The sequence below is a fragment of the Antennarius striatus genome, chromosome 6 (assembly GCF_040054535.1).
Source record: "Antennarius striatus isolate MH-2024 chromosome 6, ASM4005453v1, whole genome shotgun sequence".
In the NCBI taxonomy this organism is placed as follows: Eukaryota; Metazoa; Chordata; class Actinopteri; order Lophiiformes; family Antennariidae; genus Antennarius; species Antennarius striatus.
Genome location: NC_090781.1, coordinates 17,756,828 through 17,776,955, shown reverse-complemented (window position 1 = coordinate 17,776,955; position 20,128 = coordinate 17,756,828). Strand labels below are relative to the sequence as shown.

Sequence of the window (20,128 nt, the reverse complement as noted above, 5' to 3'; positions counted from 1 at the left end):
CACCTTGGCTCCAGCAAGGTCCTTCATGTTTCTGGATGTTCTCAGAGTGGGCCCACTAAATAATCTGTGAAACGTGCAGAAACAAGTGAAAGCTGACATGGAGGCAACTGCAGGGAAAACCTGCAGGTCAGACTAATGGAAGTCTTCACTTCCTGTTTGTCTCAGCTACAACTACAAGTCAATTGCAGCAGGTTTACAATTCCTTCTCAAAAAATGAGCATATCGTGATAAAGTTCATAATTTTCCATAATGTCATGATAAACATTAAACTTTCATATATTTTCGATTCATTGCACACCAACTGAAATATTTCAGGTTTATTATTGTTTTAATAATGATGATTTTGGCATATAGCTCATGAAAACCCAAAATTCCTATTTAAAAAAATTAGCATATCATGAAAAGGTATCTTACACAAGCAATTTACCTGGTCATCTGAATCAACGAATCAATTCTAAACTCCTGCAAAAGATTCCTGAGGCTTTTAAAAACTCCCAGCCTGTTTCATTCCTCAAAACCACAATCATGGGTAAGACTGCTGACCTGACTGCTGTCCAGAAGGCCTTCATTGACATCCTCAAGCAAGAGGGTAAGACACAGAAAGAAATTTCTGAGCGAATAGTGTGTTCCCACAGTACTGTATTGAGGCACCTCAGTGGGAAGTCTGTGGAAAGGAAAAAGTGTGGCAGAAAACTCTGCACAACCAGAAGAGGTGACCGGACCCTGAGAAAGATTGTGGAGAAGGGCGGATTCCAGACCTTGGGGGACCTGTGGAAGCAGTGGACTGAGTCTGGAGTACAAACATCCACAGCCACCATGCACAGGCATGCGCAGGAAATGGGCTACAGGTGCCGCATTCCCTGGGTCAAGCCACTTTTGAACCAGGAATAGCGACAGAAGCACCTGACCTGGGCTACAGAGAAGCAGCACTGGACTGTTGCTCAGTGGTCCAAAGTACTTCTTTCGGTTGAAAGCAAATTTTGCATGTCATTCGGAAATCAAAGTGCCAGAGTCTGGAGAAAGACTGGGGAGTAGGACATGCCAAAATGCCTGAAATCCGGTGTCAAGTACCCACAGTCAGTGATGGTCTGGGGGGCCATGTCAGCTGCTGGTGTTGGTCCAGTGTGTTTTATCAAGGGCAGGGTCAATGCAGCTATCAGGAGATTTTGGAGCACTTCATGCTTCCATCTGCTGAAAAGCTTTATGGAGATGAAGATTTCATTTTTCAGCACGACCTGGCACCTGCTCACAGTGCCAAAACCACTGGTAAATGGTTTACTGACCAGGGTCTTACTGTGCTCAATTGGCCTGCCAACTCTCCTGACCTGAATCCCATGGAGAATCTGTGGGATATTGTGAAGAGGAAGTTGAGACACACCAGACCCAACACTGTGGATGAGTTTAAGGCTGCTATCGAAGCATCCTGCACCTCCATAACACCTCAGCAGTGCCACAGGCTGATTGCCTCCATACCACACCGCATTGAAGCAGTCATTTCTGCTAAAGGATTCCTGACCAAGTATTGAGTGCATAACTGAACATAATTATTTGAAGGTTGACTTTTTTTGTATTAAAAACACTTTTTTTAATTGGTCGGATGAAATATGCTAATTTTTTGAGAAAGGCATTTTTGGTTTTTCTTTACCTTTTTGCAGAAATCATTATTATTAAAACAATAAAATGCTTGAACTACTTCAGTTTGTGTATGATGAATCTAAAATATATGAAAGTCCAATGTTTATCAGTACATTACAGAAAATAATGAACTTTATCACAATATGCTAATTTTTTGAGAAGGACCTGTATCATTGCACATTGCACAAATGCAGTTGAAGTCATTGAGACTGTGACTTTTATAATAGTCACAGATGGTTTTTATAAAAAACTCTTCGCTATTTTACTGCCAGTTTTTGTGTTGGTTTGTCAGTGAGATTACACAAAATGATTGAAAATATTTTTGGGAAACTCAGGACTTTGAGTGTTTTCACACTATGGTGCAGTTTTGTTGAATTTCTATCCACAGATGTTCAATTAATCTGATTTTGAGTTGCTTTTGAATAAAAATTTTAACATTAGTGCTTTAAGTTTAAAAAAAGGGGGACTCATTAGAGGAAAAGCCAATTGCAGATGTTGAAGTGCAGCAACATGATTTACAAAATACACAATAAAACAGGAGCTTTTCTTAAATAGAAGCTTCTGAGGAACAAAAATCATTTATCACAAATACTTAATATGTAATATCATTAAATGACTCACTAAATATATGAATCTGAAAACACATCTGTAGTTTTACTTGTAAGGAAGTAGTTCTACATTGTTAACATCCAAACATCTAAATATTTTTTCTACACTTATGTTTCTAATCACAGGTATTCAATTCATATCTGATAATAAGCAGTCATTCATTCAATAAATAAAACAACATAATTAAAAATACAGTTAACTTCATCACCCACCTGTCTGCGTATCTCTGACTGAAATCTGATTTCCTCATAGCTTCGTATCAGGAAGGACTGAAGCACAGTGGGTGGGGGGATGCAGGGATGTGGTTATAATTCTGTCATCACACAGCAGTAGTAACTTTGAAAATGGGTCAGGGCCGCAGCTGACAGGCCAATAATATGCAAGTGTCATAATTACTCAGCCTGATCAAAGATTCATGATATAATGAAGGTTGTTTTGGGTTTTTTCATTTATTTTTTTGTTTTTTGCAGCGTGTCATAGCAACCTGCATTGACCCTTCAGTCGGACAGGTGTGTTCCAGACATGTATCATAAGCAGGTCAGTTGGTTAGAGGAACAACATGCATGTAATGGGGGAAGTTTATGTTGAATATGTGGGGAGGAAGAGAGGAGCATCAGCTTCAGTTGCTTTCTAAATGATTAACTTAATATATAAACATGTATGTATATAGATTTTTCAGCCAATAAGGACATCTGTATGTTTGAAAGGACCATCAAGTTCCTGGTTACGAATGATGGCTAGATGTCTTATAAATATCTGATTAATTGATTAATTAATTCATCAAAATGGGCTCATTCAGATTTAATTACGTTTTATTTTACAAAAGGAAAACATGATTTCAATATCAAAATAAAAATGACTTAATTCATATTCTCCTTTGCATATATTATTTAATTATTTAGCAAATGTGCCTTGAAGACTGTAAGAACTGATTATATTTTCAGCTTCACTGTAACAACTGATTTCCCAAAAAGCTGGATGGACACATTGATCTAACCAATCGATCTATTCGATCTAAATACAGTAAACATAAACGTGGATGTAGTTATACACTATGACCACTAGATGGCCTAAACAAGACAGTGTAAAAACGTGGTAATACTGCACTGTACTCCGAATGAAAGGAGCAATATCATTAATAAATGTTAATAAATGAGGATGCGTCTGTCTGGGTTGGTTCAGATAAAAAAAATTTCTATGGATTCTTTCATTACAATAGTCATTACAATAGTCAGAATGAGTGAAAATGAGTGATTTCAACAATGGAAAAGAACAATTTATGAGCTCTAAACCCCAAAACAAAAGGACCCAAATTCAGGATTTAAAAGAGAAATGAAAGCACCACCATCGCTTTCACTTCCGTCACCAACCTCCTTTCTTTATATAATTTTATGCATGTGTGTAATAATTATATAATTTATATAGCACCTGAAAATACATCTTTAAACACACACACATGATTCTGCATTCATATAAAAATGTTCAAATCAACTAAAACAGGTAACTTTATATAATATTGATGTCAGATCATGATACAGTAATGTAAACTCATGCATTCCTGATAAACTGACCATACTTGCATCTAATTCATGTAAATCATAATAAAATAAAAGCTTTGCCTGCTGGAAAGACATATACGAAATTCAATGCCAGACTTTCTGAATTAATTATTTCTATTATATTGAGAGTTCATGTCTGGATGAGTCTGCTGATGACGTTACACAACCTGCCAATGCGTTCACTCATTTCTGCTGAGTGCTTGCTGCTTTTCTTTAATTCTTGAAACACATGTAGTGTTGACATCCACGCTCTTCTTCTTGCCAAAACCAAACAGTACTTCATTGCTCAGTCCACCTCTTTTTTCCTGAATCATCGTTTCTTTTTTTGGCTCCCCTTAAATGTTGCTCAGACTCTGGGCGTTGCTCAGGGATCTCCTCATAGTTCTTCCTGACAATTTTCTCAGCAGTGATTCTCTGAATGTTCGACACATCAGGAAGTAGATGATAGGATCGAGGCAGACGTTGAGGGCTGACAGGAAGAGCGTTCCCTCTTTCAGCTGGAACAGCAGGAAACGGGTGTCCTCGCTGAAGCCTAATGCCAGTGTCTGGCTCAAGGTGTAGGGCACACGGCAAACGTGATACGGCACGAAACAGAAAAAGAAAACTGCCAGGATGCTGAAGATGCTGCGGTTTGACTTCCGACGAACGTCACTGTTGTTGTGTCGCACACGGAGGTAAGACTGGTAGATCTGGCGGGCAATGGATGCGTAGCTGAAGACAATAACCAGCAAAGTCACCCAGAACAGGGCAACGTTGAAAAGGGTGGACACCCTGTGCCACTGCATCCCCAGGGGTGTCTTCAGTTGCATGCAGTGTCGTGCATTCCCCTCATGGGCCGGCTGGCTGGTCAGGACAACGTTGGGCAAGACACAGAGTACCAGGAAACTCCAGGTGAAGAGGGCCAGCATCCGGGCAAAGCCGACACTCTGCAGGTGGTGCAGCAAGTTAAACTTTCCCAAAAGAGACCAGCAGGAGGAGATGGAGGAGGGGGAAGTGTGCCGGACAATCTTGACGTAGCGCTCAAGGCTGATGAAGCCCATGAAGGCAATCCCCACGTACATGGAGGAATAGAAGAGTACAGCAATGTAGCGGCAGATGATGACGTGTAGGTGCCACCCACCCAGGCCCAGCTGAGATGCCAGCTTGAAGGGGAAGGTGGAAAGCATGAGGAGATCGGCCACCACCATGTTCTTCAGGTAGACCACCAGTCCAGAGTCACTGGGCACTCTGAAGAAGATCCAGGCGGCCAGACCATTCAGGAACATGCCCACAATGCAGATGATGAAATAGAGCGGTGGGAGAACATGAAGGGTAAAGACACTGCTGAAGTCGGATTGATTGGTGGGGAGGTGGGTGGCATTGAGGAGATCCATCCCTGAAAGCACACAAACACAGTTTGAATGTAATAACTGTACAGCTAGTCTGAGCACCAACGCTGACCCATGTCCATCAACTAAAGTTTCAATCAACCAATGGAAAGATTCCCTGAAGAAGGCAAAGTGTAGACTTGGCTTCCATAGTCTCCAGATCTCAGTCCAATCAAGACTGTCGGATGTTCTGGACAAACTAATCATATCCACAGAGACACGACCTTAAAACTTCCAGGACTTAACCCGAGAGGACCCATGGTCACACCGGTGTCACAGGCGCTTTGAATGTCCGTCTCTTCGTTATAAAGCTTTATGTCTGATTTAACTCGTTAAGTAAAATGCGCTTCACATTAATTGGGCGGTCCCCAATTGCCCGTAGGAGTGAGTGTGTGTGTACATGGTCATCCGTCTATGTGTGTGGCTCCGCGGCTCACTGGCGATGTGCCCGGAGTGTCCCCCACCTCACGCCCTATGCCAGGTGGGATAGGCTCCAGCTCCCCGTACCCACTGCGGCGGATAAAGCAGAAGAAAATGGATGGATGGATGGATGGATGGAAGTCCCCAAGCGACGTATACTCAACATTCTGGTATCATGACCATGTGACAGTCCTGTGTCTGTGACAGAAAGTGATCTCTCCAAAATAGTAATAAAATAATAATAAATAATAATAAAACTAAGTTTTATTGTTCTAAAAAAAACTTCAGAAATGTGTTCTATATGGTCCACTTGGTCTGTGGTATAACTCACATAATTTTCCTGTAAGGATAAATGGGTGTGGGTTCTCTAGGGTTAAAGATCTGCTGCTAACACCTTGGTGTCAGACATCTCAGCAAACCTTTTGGAGTGTGGTGGAGTCTTTGATGGCTCCGATCTCTGTTGTTACCTACACAGTATCAGTCGGGTGATTCTGATGTAACGGCTGATCTCTTTGTAGATTGCATCTACTTTCAACAAACAGTGTAGAGCTTGTGACAAAGACAACACATTTCTACCTTATAGCGAACCGTCCACTCATAAAAAAAAGTTCTACCTTCCTCAGAAGAGCTTTCAAACAAATCTTTATTTATATTAGTCAGTAACCAGACCGGTCTTTTCACAATTAAACATCAACAAAAGTCCCACTGAAGACAAAGCGTTCTGTTTACATTGAGCTTCATACACAAATAAAAAGCATCTCCTACTCCTGTTTGTCTTGCTCTTCCCTCCCCACTCCGATTCATCGTAGTCCAACAAACACAGCGCGCCTACCTTCATCCATGCTTATAAAAACAGGACATTTACAGGGAATGCAGAAGCCACACTGACATTTATTGTCCTGGTTCTTTTATTTTTAGCCTCCATCTCAAACTCTTGACCTCTGCTGTTGCCAATTTTAGTTCAAATTCAAATAAAATTAAACCAGCGATCCCATTCATGCTGCTGTTGCTCACCTGTGTTGCTCCAAACCCGGAAACAATTCCTGTGATGTTAAGACCATAAAGAAAAGATTGTGCTTCATTAGGGCTTCAGGATCTTCATATAAAACATTCCTCTGGCTTCCTGTTTATGTGGAGAACATTATTTTACAAGGAACAGCTGTGAGGAAAACAATGACCAGATCAGATCCCTCCCCAAACCCTCTATAGGATGAGAACCCGTTTACACCAAAACAAAACTTAGATCCAGTGCCAAAGGTCAAACGTCAATATCCAACCAATAAAGGAAGATTTGTCAAGCATGTTATTGTGTTGATAGAGGTAAGTTTACTTCAAAATCTGACTAGAATTTGAGTTGATTTATTTTTAATGCCATTTTAAGCTGGACACAGTGGCGCAGTGGGTAGAGCTGTCGCCGCACAACAAGGCGGTTCGAGTCCCTCTCTGTGCGGAGTTTGCATGTTCTCTCCGTGTCTACATGGGTTCTTTATGGGTTCTGTGGCTTCCTCCCACCTCCAAAAATATGCACTTCAGGTTAATTGGCCAGTTGCAAATTGCCCATAGGTGTACAGTATGTGAGTGTCTGTCTCGGTGTAGCTCCGTGGTGCACTGACGTCGCGCCTGGAGTCACCCCTGCCTCACGTTAGTTGGCTGGGATAGGTTCCAGCACCCCGCTACCCATGACAACTGATAAAGAGGGTTTAAAAAGCTAATGAATGTGAATGAATTAACTATTTTAAAATAAGATAAAACAATATAGATTATACTGTACAGTATGTTGATTTTAAGACACTTGCATTTTATTTTCTTTGTTGTTGTATTTAATTATTTTTAAAATTTAAATCTCCCATTTAAGTGTGAACATAAAATACACTGCGTCCCATCCGGTCACACCTCCTCTATGGCTTGTTCTCTCTTAGTTCGACTTTTTCAGATATATAAGGCTTTGTGTAAAACCCTGTTTGCATTCCCTAGAGGCTACAGTGTGCATGACACTCATGTGACAGAAAACAACATACTGGTTTATCAGGTCTTATCAATGGAGCTGAACGTAAGCAATCAGGGGGTCAAATGGACATTTAACCCTGGATCTCTGGGAAGCTTGCGTGAATCTGAATGTTTTCACTTTGGTCGTCGCTCATGCAGACTTTGGCATGAGTCAGCATTTGGAAGGCATGTCATGTTTCTTCTTAGTATTTTGTATTCTAGACAATGAGGACGCCCAGATCAGCTGATGAAAACCAACAACTTCTGCTTTCAGCCTCCCGACTGAACTTCAGAGGAGATGGACCGATAGTCCTCAGGAATCATAAATGTAGATCTGAAAACAATTAACTTGACTTTTGAGTCCGTTTTTAACTGCAACTGATCTCAGCCACTCATATCTGTTTCTTTCACACCCACAAAGCGAAGTGAAAAGTTGATCCAGTTTTTCAAACCAGGACATAAAAGCAAGAAATCATGCTTCCCATTCTTTCCTGGTGATCAACGATATTATAAAACATGCAGTCTTCTGAGTAAAATGACTCCTGGGCTGATCATATTGACCAACACTTCAGTTTCTGTCACGGATCAATAAAATAGCTGCATGGAATAAACTTTTTGTCTCCATTTTCACATAAAGAGCTGCTTTAAAGGTTTGGTTACACATAAAATGGCTTTTTTATTGACTTGTCAGAAGGATCCCAGTGGATTTCCATGGAACTTGGTGAAAGGGTGAGTGCCAGAAGTGACAGCATACAACTGTGGTGTTGATCTGAACCTTCTTGGACATCTTGAACGGAGTAAGTGGCGTAGATTAAAACCAGTCTCTTTTACCACTATTAAGTCCACAGTTCATTTCTGCAACCTTTCTATTAATAGCATTGTTGTTAAGTTCAGAAGAATCATGATATAAGATTCTCCTCCTCCACATCCTAACCCTCAGAAGATCCTACGTGACACAACGCACTCATTCTCCAGTGCTGATTGGTGGATTGGAGAGTTAGGGGTTTTGTATATCTTTTCATTTATGACTAAGACAAACAACTGATAATTCCACTAAGCTTGCTCATCGTCAGTTTCCTGGCATTTGTCATCAATCTGAGAAGTGTTTTGGAATAATTCAAAAACAGTTCAGAACTAACTATCTAGTGTGGAATTGTGGTTTTGAACGTTCCTGAGTGGACTCGTTTACTTCATGCTTTGTATTAGTATTTCACTGTGACCTATGCAAGGATGCCATTTTTGCATTCAATTTGAAGAAAGTTAAATTAAGTAAATTCAATAAAAAGTCATTAGATGTGTTATCATCATATCATTTCACTCCTGCTTTCATTTTTTCACATGTTTCTGTGAAAAAAATTCATTCTACGAGTAAAAACTGTTGGTTTGTTTGTTTTTACAAGATTTCTGTATATTCTAAAAGTTGGGATTCAGTTTTTTCGAATTTGTGCAAAATTATCTTCACATTCCTGTTGGATCAATGGCAGCCTCTGCTGTAACTACTGATACGAAGCACTTGGGTAGTGTGTTGTTTACAAGTACCGAATGGAGTTGAGTCCAAGAATCACTGAAAGAACCAGTTCAAAGATCTCAGGATTAAAGAATGATCACCACTTCTGATGGATGATGTCATCAACAGCATAAAGACAGTGCTCTGTCTTTATGCTGAATGGATGAGGTGTACAGTTATAAATCTAATTTCTTTTATAAATAAGTATTTTATGGAGCTAATATATTCCCTCATTCTGGGAAAGATGGTGTGGATATGTCATTTTAGTTATTGTTTCTTTTCTTTCATTTTTCTTTTCTTTTTTTACTGAAGTTGTTGTTCTGCAGAACGGAACAGACTAGATCCCAGACTGCTGTTTATAGTTTCTCAGGAAATTGGGAACCAATTAATAGCTTTTCTGAGAAATTAAGTTTAGATATCAAACAGCAGATTTTAAAACTCATACAGGTTCCCTTCTGAAATCAAAAATTATATCAATAGACATTCCGTCTACTCACCACATAAAGATTCTGATGCTCTTTCAGCTTCATATAGATGGTCCTCCACCTGCGGTAGAAATTAAACTGGTGGTGTAACAGCAGCTTCCCCGTCCTCTTCTCTCTCTCTCTCTCTCTCTCTCTCTCTCTCTCTCTCTCTCTCTCTCTCTCTCTCTCTCTCTCTCTCTCTCTCCTCCCTCCCTCTCTCTCTCTCTCTCTCTCTCTCTCTCTCTCTCTCTCTCTCTCTCTCTCTCTCTCTCTCTCTCTCTCTCTCTCTCTCTCCTCCCTCCCTCTCTCTCTCTCTCTCTCTCTCTCTCTCCCTCCCTCTCTCTCTCTCTCTTCCCTCTCAGATGAACTGCACTCAGCTAGCAGCTCATCAGCTCTCTCTCTCTCTCTCACACACACACACACACACACACACACACACACACACACACACACACACACACACACACACACACACATACACACACAGTTATTGTCTTTTTGCTCCTTCTGTTGATTTTCTTGAGAGAGAGTTTTGTTTTTTGGGGGGTTTTTTTGGAGGGGGGGGGGGTGTGGACTCTGGACCGCTTTCAACCCGTTTGTGTTGCAGTGTGACATCTAGTGGCTATTAATGCTATTACCTTTAACAAACTGAAGTGTCGTTAAAACTTTGAATAAGGAGCCACATCCGGCTTTCAAATTTGACTGACCAAAAATAATCCAGATAATCTCTGTGACTACAGAGACTCACAGAGGTCAGTTTGTTCTACAAGATGTTGGAAAAGGCCTCCATAAGAGCATATAATCTTTTCTCTATTTTAGAGACACTTAAAGGTGCTGTTCTTGTTATTTTATCCTTTAGAAAGTTTTACACTTTTTTCTTTACCTTGTAATTGTTTTATCCCCTTAATGCATAACATAGGGCCATGACTCCCCCCATCTGTACATCATCCCTGCGGATAACAGGATGTGCTTCAGACTGCTACTGATCAATTCCCCTTTTTAGTTTGACATCTTTTCCACTTTTAGTCTCTGCCTCCCTCCTCCACCCCCCTAACTCCCTTCCACCTGGCTCTGTGTATACATGAGTCTTTTTTAGGCACATGAATCATGTGAGCTCAATGTCAAAATGATGAAGAGGTTGAGTTCTTGGTTTTGACATTTGGCTCAGCAGCTGAGACAAAGTAAGGTCCACGGAAAGAAACAACACAAAGCCCTTCTGCCAAACCGTCGAAGGAAACAGGCTCTTGGTTAACTCTCTTGAGTTTTTTTAAATTTTATCTTCTTTTTTACATCTTGACTAAAATTCACCTTATAAGGCACTTGCATAATAAATAACCCCAAAGTGTTTTCCATCAAAATTTGTCCTGGAGTTTAAGAGGTGATATCAGACATAACTTCTTCAGATTCCAACTTCAAAACACTTTTCTACATCCACAGCTCTGGACATTGTTGATGCACAAGAGTGCATCTCTGACCCACGTTGGTGTGATCCGAGAGAGAATGGGAGGAAGAGGAATCCAGCAGGGGAGAGGAAGATATCAGACACAAGAAGAGGAAGAGGAGCATCTCTACTGAAATAACACCAGACAGATGAAATGATGCCCAGTGAATGCATTGCTGGAATATTGCTTTAGTGAACAATAAACTATCACTTTGATGAAAATAAATTCTGAGCGATCTGTCGGATTCAAATTTACAGTTGTTAACAATAGTGAAACAGCATTTTTGCATGAGGTTCCAGTTGAACAAAACCATGTTTTGACGCAATCTGACACTGTGCAGCTTGAAATTATGAATACAGGTCTTTACATTTATAGGTATAAAACTGATATTTGTAAGGTTTAAACACCATTTTAACCACTATAGAAAGGCAAATATCGCTTACGTCTTCCTGAATAGTGCCATAGTTCCAAATTTCTAAATGAAAAAAGAAATATTTGTGCAACAAAAATGCTCCTATGAGAAAAGCAGTCTTCTTTTTTAAAAATTTTTTTATTGGTATTAAATGAAATTATTCTGTGTATAGTGTCCAAAACTTTTGTTTACTGTAGGTTTATAGCGTTCAAATAAATCAATTAATAAAATGAATTTTAAAAAAAAATTAATACCAGACACGGCCCTAACAAAGCAAACACTCGCGTGCGGTAGCTGCCAGGACAGGATGTGAGTATGCGCGTCGGAAGTGACGTCACTGGGCAGGTCAACATCCGGAGCGCAGCTCAGCGAGAGACAGGAAGTTTTCTTCTAAACAGGAGTAGAAACAGTTTTTATCCAAAAATGGAGTAAGTGACGCGTCTTTCTTGTGTCGGAGCGGCTAATCTTCCGACCATGTCGACCGCGGTGAGAAGCGGGGACATCATCCACCTGAACGTAGGAGGGAAGAGGTGAGGAACCGGAGGATGTTTGTAGCGGCTGGGCTAACCCCGGCTAGCTGCAGCCGAGCGCTGCTCATAAAGGACAGGGGTTCAAATCCCACCGGGATTCTACCCCGATAAGGAATCAGGATATTACAGAATTATACACGTAGTTGTTCCCAATACTTTAAACGTTTGAAGTTACTCATAAAAAATAAAAAAAGCTGTAGCCATCATCTATTCTGGCTGGTTTGAGCCATTGTTTGTGTTTTGTTCGGCATAGTTCTTTTAAAAATTCCCTTAACATAATAAAAATAACTTTAAAACTTGTAATAGAAAGGCCAAATTGAAGTGAAAGTAAGAAGCTGCCTTGTGTCCGACAATGGAAACATGGGAAGATCGCTGTACTCGATTTAAGTGTTTTACGGGATAGTAAAGTACGGCACAGATTAAACTATTATGACTTAGACTTGCATGTGGAAAAAAAACAATTAAAGAAAACACGGAGTAAAAGCTAACTAGTGCCTTTTAAAGTATACGATAATAATAAGAGTTACAGCAAATTAGTTAACCTCTTGTTTATCACGAACAAACTAATATAAATATTTCCACCACTGCAATACCAGACCTTCATCCAGAGTTGGGTAAGGTTCATCCAGATGTACTGTACAGCTCAATGTATAACTTCTATGTGGGTTATAGATTTGGAATGTTTGCATTATAATCCAAAGCAAACACACACAACAAGAGAAAAGCTGACAAAGTTTGTTCACAGGTTTAGCACCTCACGACAGACGCTGACGTGGGTTCCTGACTCCTTTTTCTCCAGGTGGGTAATGATAACTCACACCTTCTACATTCAATCACAAAACATTTCAGATTCCAAACTCCATTGAAAATGTTTTATTGACTAACAGCTGGATGTTTTGTTTTTGTCTTCAGTCTATTGAGCGGTCGGATCTCGACTCTGAAAGATGAAACTGGAGCTGTGAGTTCATTGGTTCTTTATCACGATGTCTGTTCATTACATCACAATCAACCCTCTGTAGGTTTGTCTGATACCCTTCTGTCCTTCCCTTCTTGCTGTAGATCTTCATTGACAGAGATCCGTCTCTGTTTGCCACCATCCTTAACTTCTTGCGGACCAAAGAGCTGCACCCCCGCTCCATCAACGTGCACATGCTCATGCACGAGGCCGAGTTCTACGGCATCACTCCACTGGGTGAGACCTGCTGCATGGTCCAATCAGAGCAGAGCACTTTGTCCACCACGACTTCATAATTATTTAAATTTAGAAAGCAATTTGATTTAATTTGTTTCTTATTAGTGCGTAAGCTGCAGCTGTGTGACGAGCTGGACCGATCCTCCTGTGGAAACGTGCTGTTTAACGGCTACTTACCTCCACCAGGTATGCCTGAGCCTCTATGCTCGGTCTGAGAATCAATTTGCAGGCCTGACTTGAGGATCAATAAACCAGTGTGAGTCACTGAAACACCTGCAGCCCCTGAGTCGGGTCCTCACTTCCTGTCTCTATCATCACAGTCTACCCAGCGAAGCGACGCAATCGTCACAGCGTAGCCGGATCGCAGTTCATGGCAGGTAGAGTCATCTCTGCAGAGAGGGCACCAGTCAGACGCAGCAACACAATGCCACCCCAACCTGGGGAATTCTGGGATACTCGGCAGGCCGAACGTTGAGGAGAGGACAGCTGGAGGTAAACACATAAAATCTGTGGATTACAAACCATCAACAGAGTGTTTTGTGAAGCTTTATGACCACAAAGAAATTACAAATATGTTGGTAGGTCAGTTCTCTGATCCCGGTCTGGTTCGGATCATCTGCGGTCATCACAACTGGATCGCTGTGGCCTACGCACAGTTTGTCGTCTGCTACAGGTAAACAGTTCCACAACCAGTGATCAGGACATGTTAGAGATTAACACTGTATTCTGAACATTTGGACATGACCTCAGCTTCTGACTCTCCCTCAGGGTGAAGGAGTCGACTGGGTGGCAGCAGGTCTTCACGTCTCCTCGTCTGGATTGGGTGATTGATAGAGTCGCACTCAACGCCAAGGTGATGGCCGGCTCCCTGGGAGACAACGACAAGATGGTAGCCGTCGCCTCAGCAACAGAGATCATCCTGTGGGCCATCTGCCCAGACGGCAACGGAAATGAGATTGGTACTGGTTTCTATGTCAGCCTTTTCTTGATGACCAGCCATTCCTTTTTCATGACCAAATGATGTTAAATCCATTGTAAGAACATCTGTTCCTGAAGAGGAGGTAAATTAAAGAAATTACATCAAGGCAAACAGAAGATTGATAAATACATCAGCCATATTTTAAGAGTGATCTGTGCAGGTTCACAGCTACTGCGTTACTATAAATCTGTGGCTGTAGAATTTTCTATAAATGTTCTTGTCAGAAACAAAACTGGTGTCTGAATTCTCGTCTCTGCAGGCGTCTTCAGTCTGAATGTCCCTGTGGAGGCTCTCTTCTTTGTTGGTAATCAGTTGATCGCTACCAGCCACACAGGGAAGGTTGGGGTTTGGAACGCCGTCACCAAACACTGGCAGGTGAGAGAGAGACATTCCGTTGTGCAGCAAGTCTGATCCATAAAACTGTTGCTGCAGTGAGGCGACAGACACTAAATCAGTGTGTTGTGTTGCTCTGCACAGAATCAGGACGTGGTTCCCATCAGCAGCTACGACACCGCCGGCTCCTTCCTCATCCTGGGTGGCAACAACGGCTCCATCTACTATATAGGTCTCATTCATTGGTTTTTAAAAACAGACAGCGTCTCTCCGATGGTTGGGACCAGTGAAACTTGTGACCTGTTGGTCATCTTCAAACTGTAAAGTCATTGCTGCTCATAATTCTTTTGTTTTGCGCTTGTTAGACGTACAGAAGTTTCCTCTGAGGATGAAGGACAACGATCTGCTGGTGACGGAGATGTTCAGAGACCCGACTGAAGATGCCATCACCGCCCTCAGCGTCTACCTCACTCCCAAATCAAGTAAGGGACTTGATCTAATACCATACCGCTCACTGAAACCAGTGACCAATCAGTAGAACACAACCTGTCTGCTATAAATGTCATAAACATGTTGGTCATGTGATCAGGTGACAGCGGGAACTGGATTGAGATTGCGTATGGGACCAGCTCCGGGACAGTTCGAGTCATCGTTCAGCATCCAGAGACGGTCGGCTCGGGTCCACAGCTCTTCCAGACGTTTTCTGTCCATCGCAGCCCCGTCACCAAGATCATGCTGTCAGAGAAACACCTCATCTCAGGTATGACGGCTGTGACGTGTTGAAACGCAACATTAAATGATCACGTGACCTCTAGATGCTCACATGTGCCATCTCAGTTTGTGCCGACAACAACCATGTCCGGACCTGGACAGTGACCCGGTTCAGAGGGATGATCTCCACTCAGCCTGGATCCACGCCACTCACCTCCTTCAAGATCCTCAAGCCTGGATGACGTCGACGGACACGGAGGCTGCAGTGCCGGCACAGAGATAGGTAACGATAAATCTCAGGGGTCAAAGGGCGGAGCCTTGCTCAGCATCGTCCTGAACTGTTTCAGTTTCGTCTTAGCTTTTCTTTGTTGTTCAGGAGCATTTTGTTTAGATGAACATCAGTTCTCCGTCTGAAACACCAGAAAACGTACAGGTTCAGGAGGCAACGCAAAGTCAGCGGTGTGTGTCGTGTGTTTCAGGTCCGTTTGGAGAAAGAGATGACCAGCAGGTGTTCATCCAGCGAGTCGTACCGGACACAGATAAACTTTACGTGAGGCTGTCGTCCAATGGGAAGAGGTGAATGTCCACATTAGGCTGTAGCAGCAGAAGCTTCTCCTTTAACCAATCAGAAGGCAGAGGAGGAGTTTCATTGATCGGCATTTATAAAGTACGTCAAAGGAGCTCCAGCTCAGTGATGTCACCAACTCTCTTTCAGGGTTTGTGAGGTGCGCTCAGTGGACGGCACCTCCATCACCGCCTTCATGGTCCACGAGTGCGAAGGCTCGAGTCGCATCGGCTCCCGCCCGCGTCGCTACCTCTTCAGCGGCCATAGCAACGGCAGCATCCAGATGTGGGACCTAACAACCGCCATGGACATCGCTGGAAAAGTCGACATCAGAGGTGAGGCTGGTGAAGAAGTCACCGCCGGTGTTCAGAATGCTCTGTCATTGGTCGGTAATGAGGGCTCTCATTGGTTGTCTCACAGCGCTGGGTGGGCCCACGGAGGAGAGCTGCTGGAGCTTTTGGACCAGTGTGATCTGGCTCTGACCAGAACACCTGACAGCACGCCGCGGGCCTCCACCTGCAGGTACACACACACACATATACAGTTTGTTAGTCTTTATCAACCCTGTAGAACTTGAAAGGAGGTTATGTGATCCTTGCTGGAACAATAAAATGACTTTAAAATGTTTAATTTACAGTTTTATTAAAGGAAGAGCTTTATTTAGGGGACTCTCTTGTTGTTATTGTTGTTGACTGTTGCACCTCCCTCCCCTCCAGCCTCCACTCTCAGCTGAGTGACGGCTTCCGAATGGAGCGCCTCCACTCTGGAGGACGAGGAGGTTCCTCCACCTCGGGTTCCTCTGCCTCCCTGTGTGGCAGCCTCCCTCGCCAGGGGCCTCCTCCCCTTCCCCTCACCAAACCCATCAGAGACCCCAGCTGCTCGGCCGGACCCGGACCGCAGACCCTCGCCATCCCAACCTACATGAACACCCTCCAGCCCCAGCCAGAACGCCAGATCCCGGCCCAGACCAGATCGGGACAGAGACTGTGGGTCCTTACGGAGGGGGAGCTTTGTTGAGCGCTGCCAGGAGCTGGCGAAGAGCTCTGAAAGCGCTCCAGGGTCCGGGTTCGGGTCCCTGTTGGGATCAGAAGGCGCCAGACGAAGCTTAGCGGTATGCAGCGAGCTAGAGGCCAGATTCGGGAGCAGGACCCCCACCACCTTCTCTGTGTCACCTGCTGCACGCAACTCTCCAGGAAACCCTTCCTACTTATCATCATCATCATCGCATTGCAGAGCCACTCCCACGTCTTCATCAAGCCCCCGCCTCTCCCCAAACCCCAGCCATGAGCCCCAGTCGGTCTCCGGCGCCTGTCTCTCCTCAGCGCGGTGCTGCAGCATCACCTCCTGATGCTCCGGCGTCCCCCGAGAGCCCGGCAGGTCCGGACAGTCCCGCCGGCGGTCCGCCCACCAGCCCCAAACCACACATGAATGAGACCAGCTTCTGATTGGCTTTTCATACACCACTCTGCAGGCATTCAGAGTGAACCCGTCAGCCAATCCCGTAAGCGGATTCATGTTTAAAGCAGGTCTCGAGACGTGAAAGACCAAACAGCTTTTTGGCTGGAGTGAACAGCCAATCAAGCAGTGTTCTGTTGCCATGGTTACCACATGCTGGTTCCTCATTGATGTGATCAGTTTTTCTACATTATCAGTAAATCAGATGACTCGGTGAAAAATACAAGGGCTCACTCTTGCCTTGTTGCTTAACTGTTGCTAACCTGTCAAATCTGTCCATTTGAACAAACTTCAGCTCCAGCAAGCCACTGGAAAAACAGAAATGTTTCTGACCCCTTTCATAAAATAAATCTCATTGAAGCTGGAGATGATGGATCTTTCTCTGATTTAACAGTCAAAAATACATTTAAGGCTCGTTCTCCATTAAGTGGTGCCAATTGAAGCCGTGTTGGTTTACCTACTGCGCCTCCAGATAATGATCTCTGAAGAAAAGGACATAAATTATGTATGAATGTGCTAACATGTTATAGCTAGTAGCTCTGTCCTAGCCCTTACATGGTCCAATTAGCTTTAGCATATCATGTGACATCACACGTGAGAGACTTTTTCTAGGTTCTTGTTGTGAAACAACTTGACTCACCTCACAGTGTGAACATCATATGTAGCATTAGCTTAACTAAGCTAGCTGTAGTTGTCATCTTTGTTAAAATCCCCATTTTCAGCCAGAGATACTTTTGTCCTGACGTGAAGTTAAGAACTGTTTGTGTTCCTAAATCTATTTGTCAGGTTAGCAACAGAAACCAGAGTGATCAACCAATCAGATGCTGGATCTGTGTGGCTCTGCAGAGCATTTTAGCCACTTCATGGCCTTTAGTTCTGATTTTACAGAACATTTCCAAATTTACAGACCTCAGTGGAACATTCATCAACTAAACGTTCTCCACGCACGCTGGTTGAGTCTGGGGCTAAAAGAGTGTTAATATCTGAGTCAAACGTGGTCGTTGTGCTGCTGCGAGCAACAGAAACTCACCAGTTCATTTAGAACGGAACTGTTTTGTAGCTTTTTATGAGGGGAAAAAAATGCTTTTGTATAAAAACTTATTTTTTTATGTCTTTGATAGACATTCTGTGTCGTTGCACAAAAATACAACAGACTTTTTTACAACGAAATGTCTTTGCTTTCGTGTACAGAGTTGGGGAAGATCTGACTAAATTCACTGTGATAGAAAACAAACGGAGAATGTTGAACCAACAGCCTTTGAACATGTGATTACGGTCTGTATTTTTCTTCCACAAATCTAAAACCAAGAATCATCTTACTGGGTGAATCAGACTGTCAAAGAAATGTTCAATTAAAGACCATGTTAATATTGATTTGTTATTGGTTTTCTGATTGTATGTTAGTTTACCCATGAGGCTCTGTACAAGTACTGTATTGGAAGTACATTTACTGGATGACTGTACTGCATCAGAATGGGTTGTATATTAAATTTATTGTTGATCACAGACAAATAAATACAGTTGACACCTTATCCTTGAGATTGATTTCATTCCTGCTGAGCTAAAATCAACCTAAGGTCATGTTTGAACTGGTTTCATCACTGGTATCACTGGTGCTAGGACTACAAATGTGAACTTAAATTGATTACAGTATTTAGCGATCAGAAGCATCGCTTGAGTTTTGATTTAGTTGACTGCTGGCCAGAGGTTTACAGAGAGGTACACTATCACACTTCCCTAATTTAAGAGTTTAAAAAAGCTCACATTAATTCGTAGTACAGTATTTTCTGCAGTGTAAGGCGAACCAAAAGCTTTCAATTTTTTCAAAAACTAACAATGCGTCTTACAATCTAGTGTGCCTTATACGTGAAAAACGTTTTAAAATAGGCCATTCATTGAAGATGAGTTCTCTGATGAGTTCTCTGCTTTCAGCCGTAACCAAAACCCACAAGTCTTTGCGCTGCTCATCAGACCCCCCACCGCCTACACACACACACACACACACACACACACACACACACACACACACACACACACACACACACACACACACACACACACACACACACACACACACACACACACACACACAGTGTCTTGCTGTTTCAGGTGTCAACCACATTTGCGAATCAATTGTAGCATACCAGGCACTTTCTGGCTAGCGAGTGACTTGGCTCTTGAAATTTGAGAAAAGGCTGCAGAGTCATGAATGCAATCTCTTTAGCGGAGCTCAGTCTAGTGGATGCCTAATGCAACCTCAGTAGTTTCTGTTCTATGCGCCTTATAATGCTGTGCGCCTATTTTGGAGAAAACAGTTTTAAAATAGGCAATTCATTGAAGGTGTGCCTTATGATCAGGTGCACCTTATAATCCAGTGTGCCTTATATATACGTATATGATTTTTTTTTTTAAATAGGCCATTCATTGAAGGTGCGCCTTATAGTACTGTATTTACATTCTGCAATCACCACAATGCAAACAGTGTTTGGGAAACAATTCTGTAAGTTCAGCGAGGAAAAATCTACCTCATCCTTCCCCGCCGCTCCTCTAAGCCTTGATCCATCCCTGTTGAATATGACAGAATTTTCCATTAACCAAGTATGATATTTTAATTTACTATCAGTTTTCATTTACTGATATTTTTTCATTTTTCAGTGAAACACATCTTTTATTATTCAGGTTGATAGCTGACTACGTGTGCCAGTAAAAAGATGACGGCACAGAGAGAGAACGGCATTTTTGGTTTTCTGTCGGTTGATAATTTAAGTTCAGCATTTTGTTTTGTTTTATTTATTTTTTTATAAATGCCAGAGGCACTCAATTAGACACTGATTGTTTTATTCAAAGGTAACTTTCAAGCCAATGTCTTTTTTTTAGTTCAAACTGGGATGAACTGGAGTCTCAATGGGGTACAGTGGAATCAGGGGGCAGGAAAGGGGCGTGGCTGGGTGTGACAGACAGG

At 42.6% G+C, this 20,128-nt stretch overlaps 2 protein-coding genes across 2 annotated transcripts; one reads left to right on the top strand and one right to left on the bottom strand.

The window, feature by feature from the left end:
- Positions 1-3,047: 3,047 nt before the first annotated feature.
- LOC137597068 (P2Y purinoceptor 14) lies at positions 3,048-9,694 on the bottom strand. Its single transcript, XM_068317994.1, has 2 exons — positions 9,581-9,694; positions 3,048-5,178 (listed from the first exon to the last, which is right to left on the bottom strand). Exon 2 carries the CDS (start codon positions 5,174-5,176, stop codon positions 4,139-4,141), a length of 1,038 nt encoding a protein of 345 aa, XP_068174095.1. The 5' UTR covers positions 5,177-5,178; positions 9,581-9,694; the 3' UTR covers positions 3,048-4,138.
- Positions 9,695-11,752: 2,058 nt separating this feature from the next.
- shkbp1 (SH3KBP1 binding protein 1) lies at positions 11,753-18,692 on the top strand. Its single transcript, XM_068317649.1, is given in 22 exon segments — positions 11,753-11,931; positions 12,677-12,730; positions 12,844-12,889; positions 12,991-13,123; positions 13,229-13,309; positions 13,444-13,553; positions 13,555-13,615; positions 13,706-13,796; positions 13,892-14,082; positions 14,362-14,477; positions 14,580-14,667; positions 14,801-14,917; positions 15,025-15,195; positions 15,273-15,376; positions 15,378-15,429; positions 15,626-15,722; positions 15,862-16,046; positions 16,132-16,149; positions 16,152-16,233; positions 16,428-16,674; positions 16,676-16,969; positions 16,971-18,692. Coding segments are annotated over 22 exon segments (2,580 nt in total). The 5' UTR covers positions 11,753-11,875; the 3' UTR covers positions 17,157-18,692.
- The last annotated feature ends 1,436 nt before the right edge of the window (positions 18,693-20,128 follow it).

Coding starts and splice junctions, on each gene's coding strand:
- LOC137597068 (XM_068317994.1), bottom strand. CDS start 5,176: ATGGATCTCCTCAATGCCACCCACCTCCCCACCAATCAATCCGACTTC.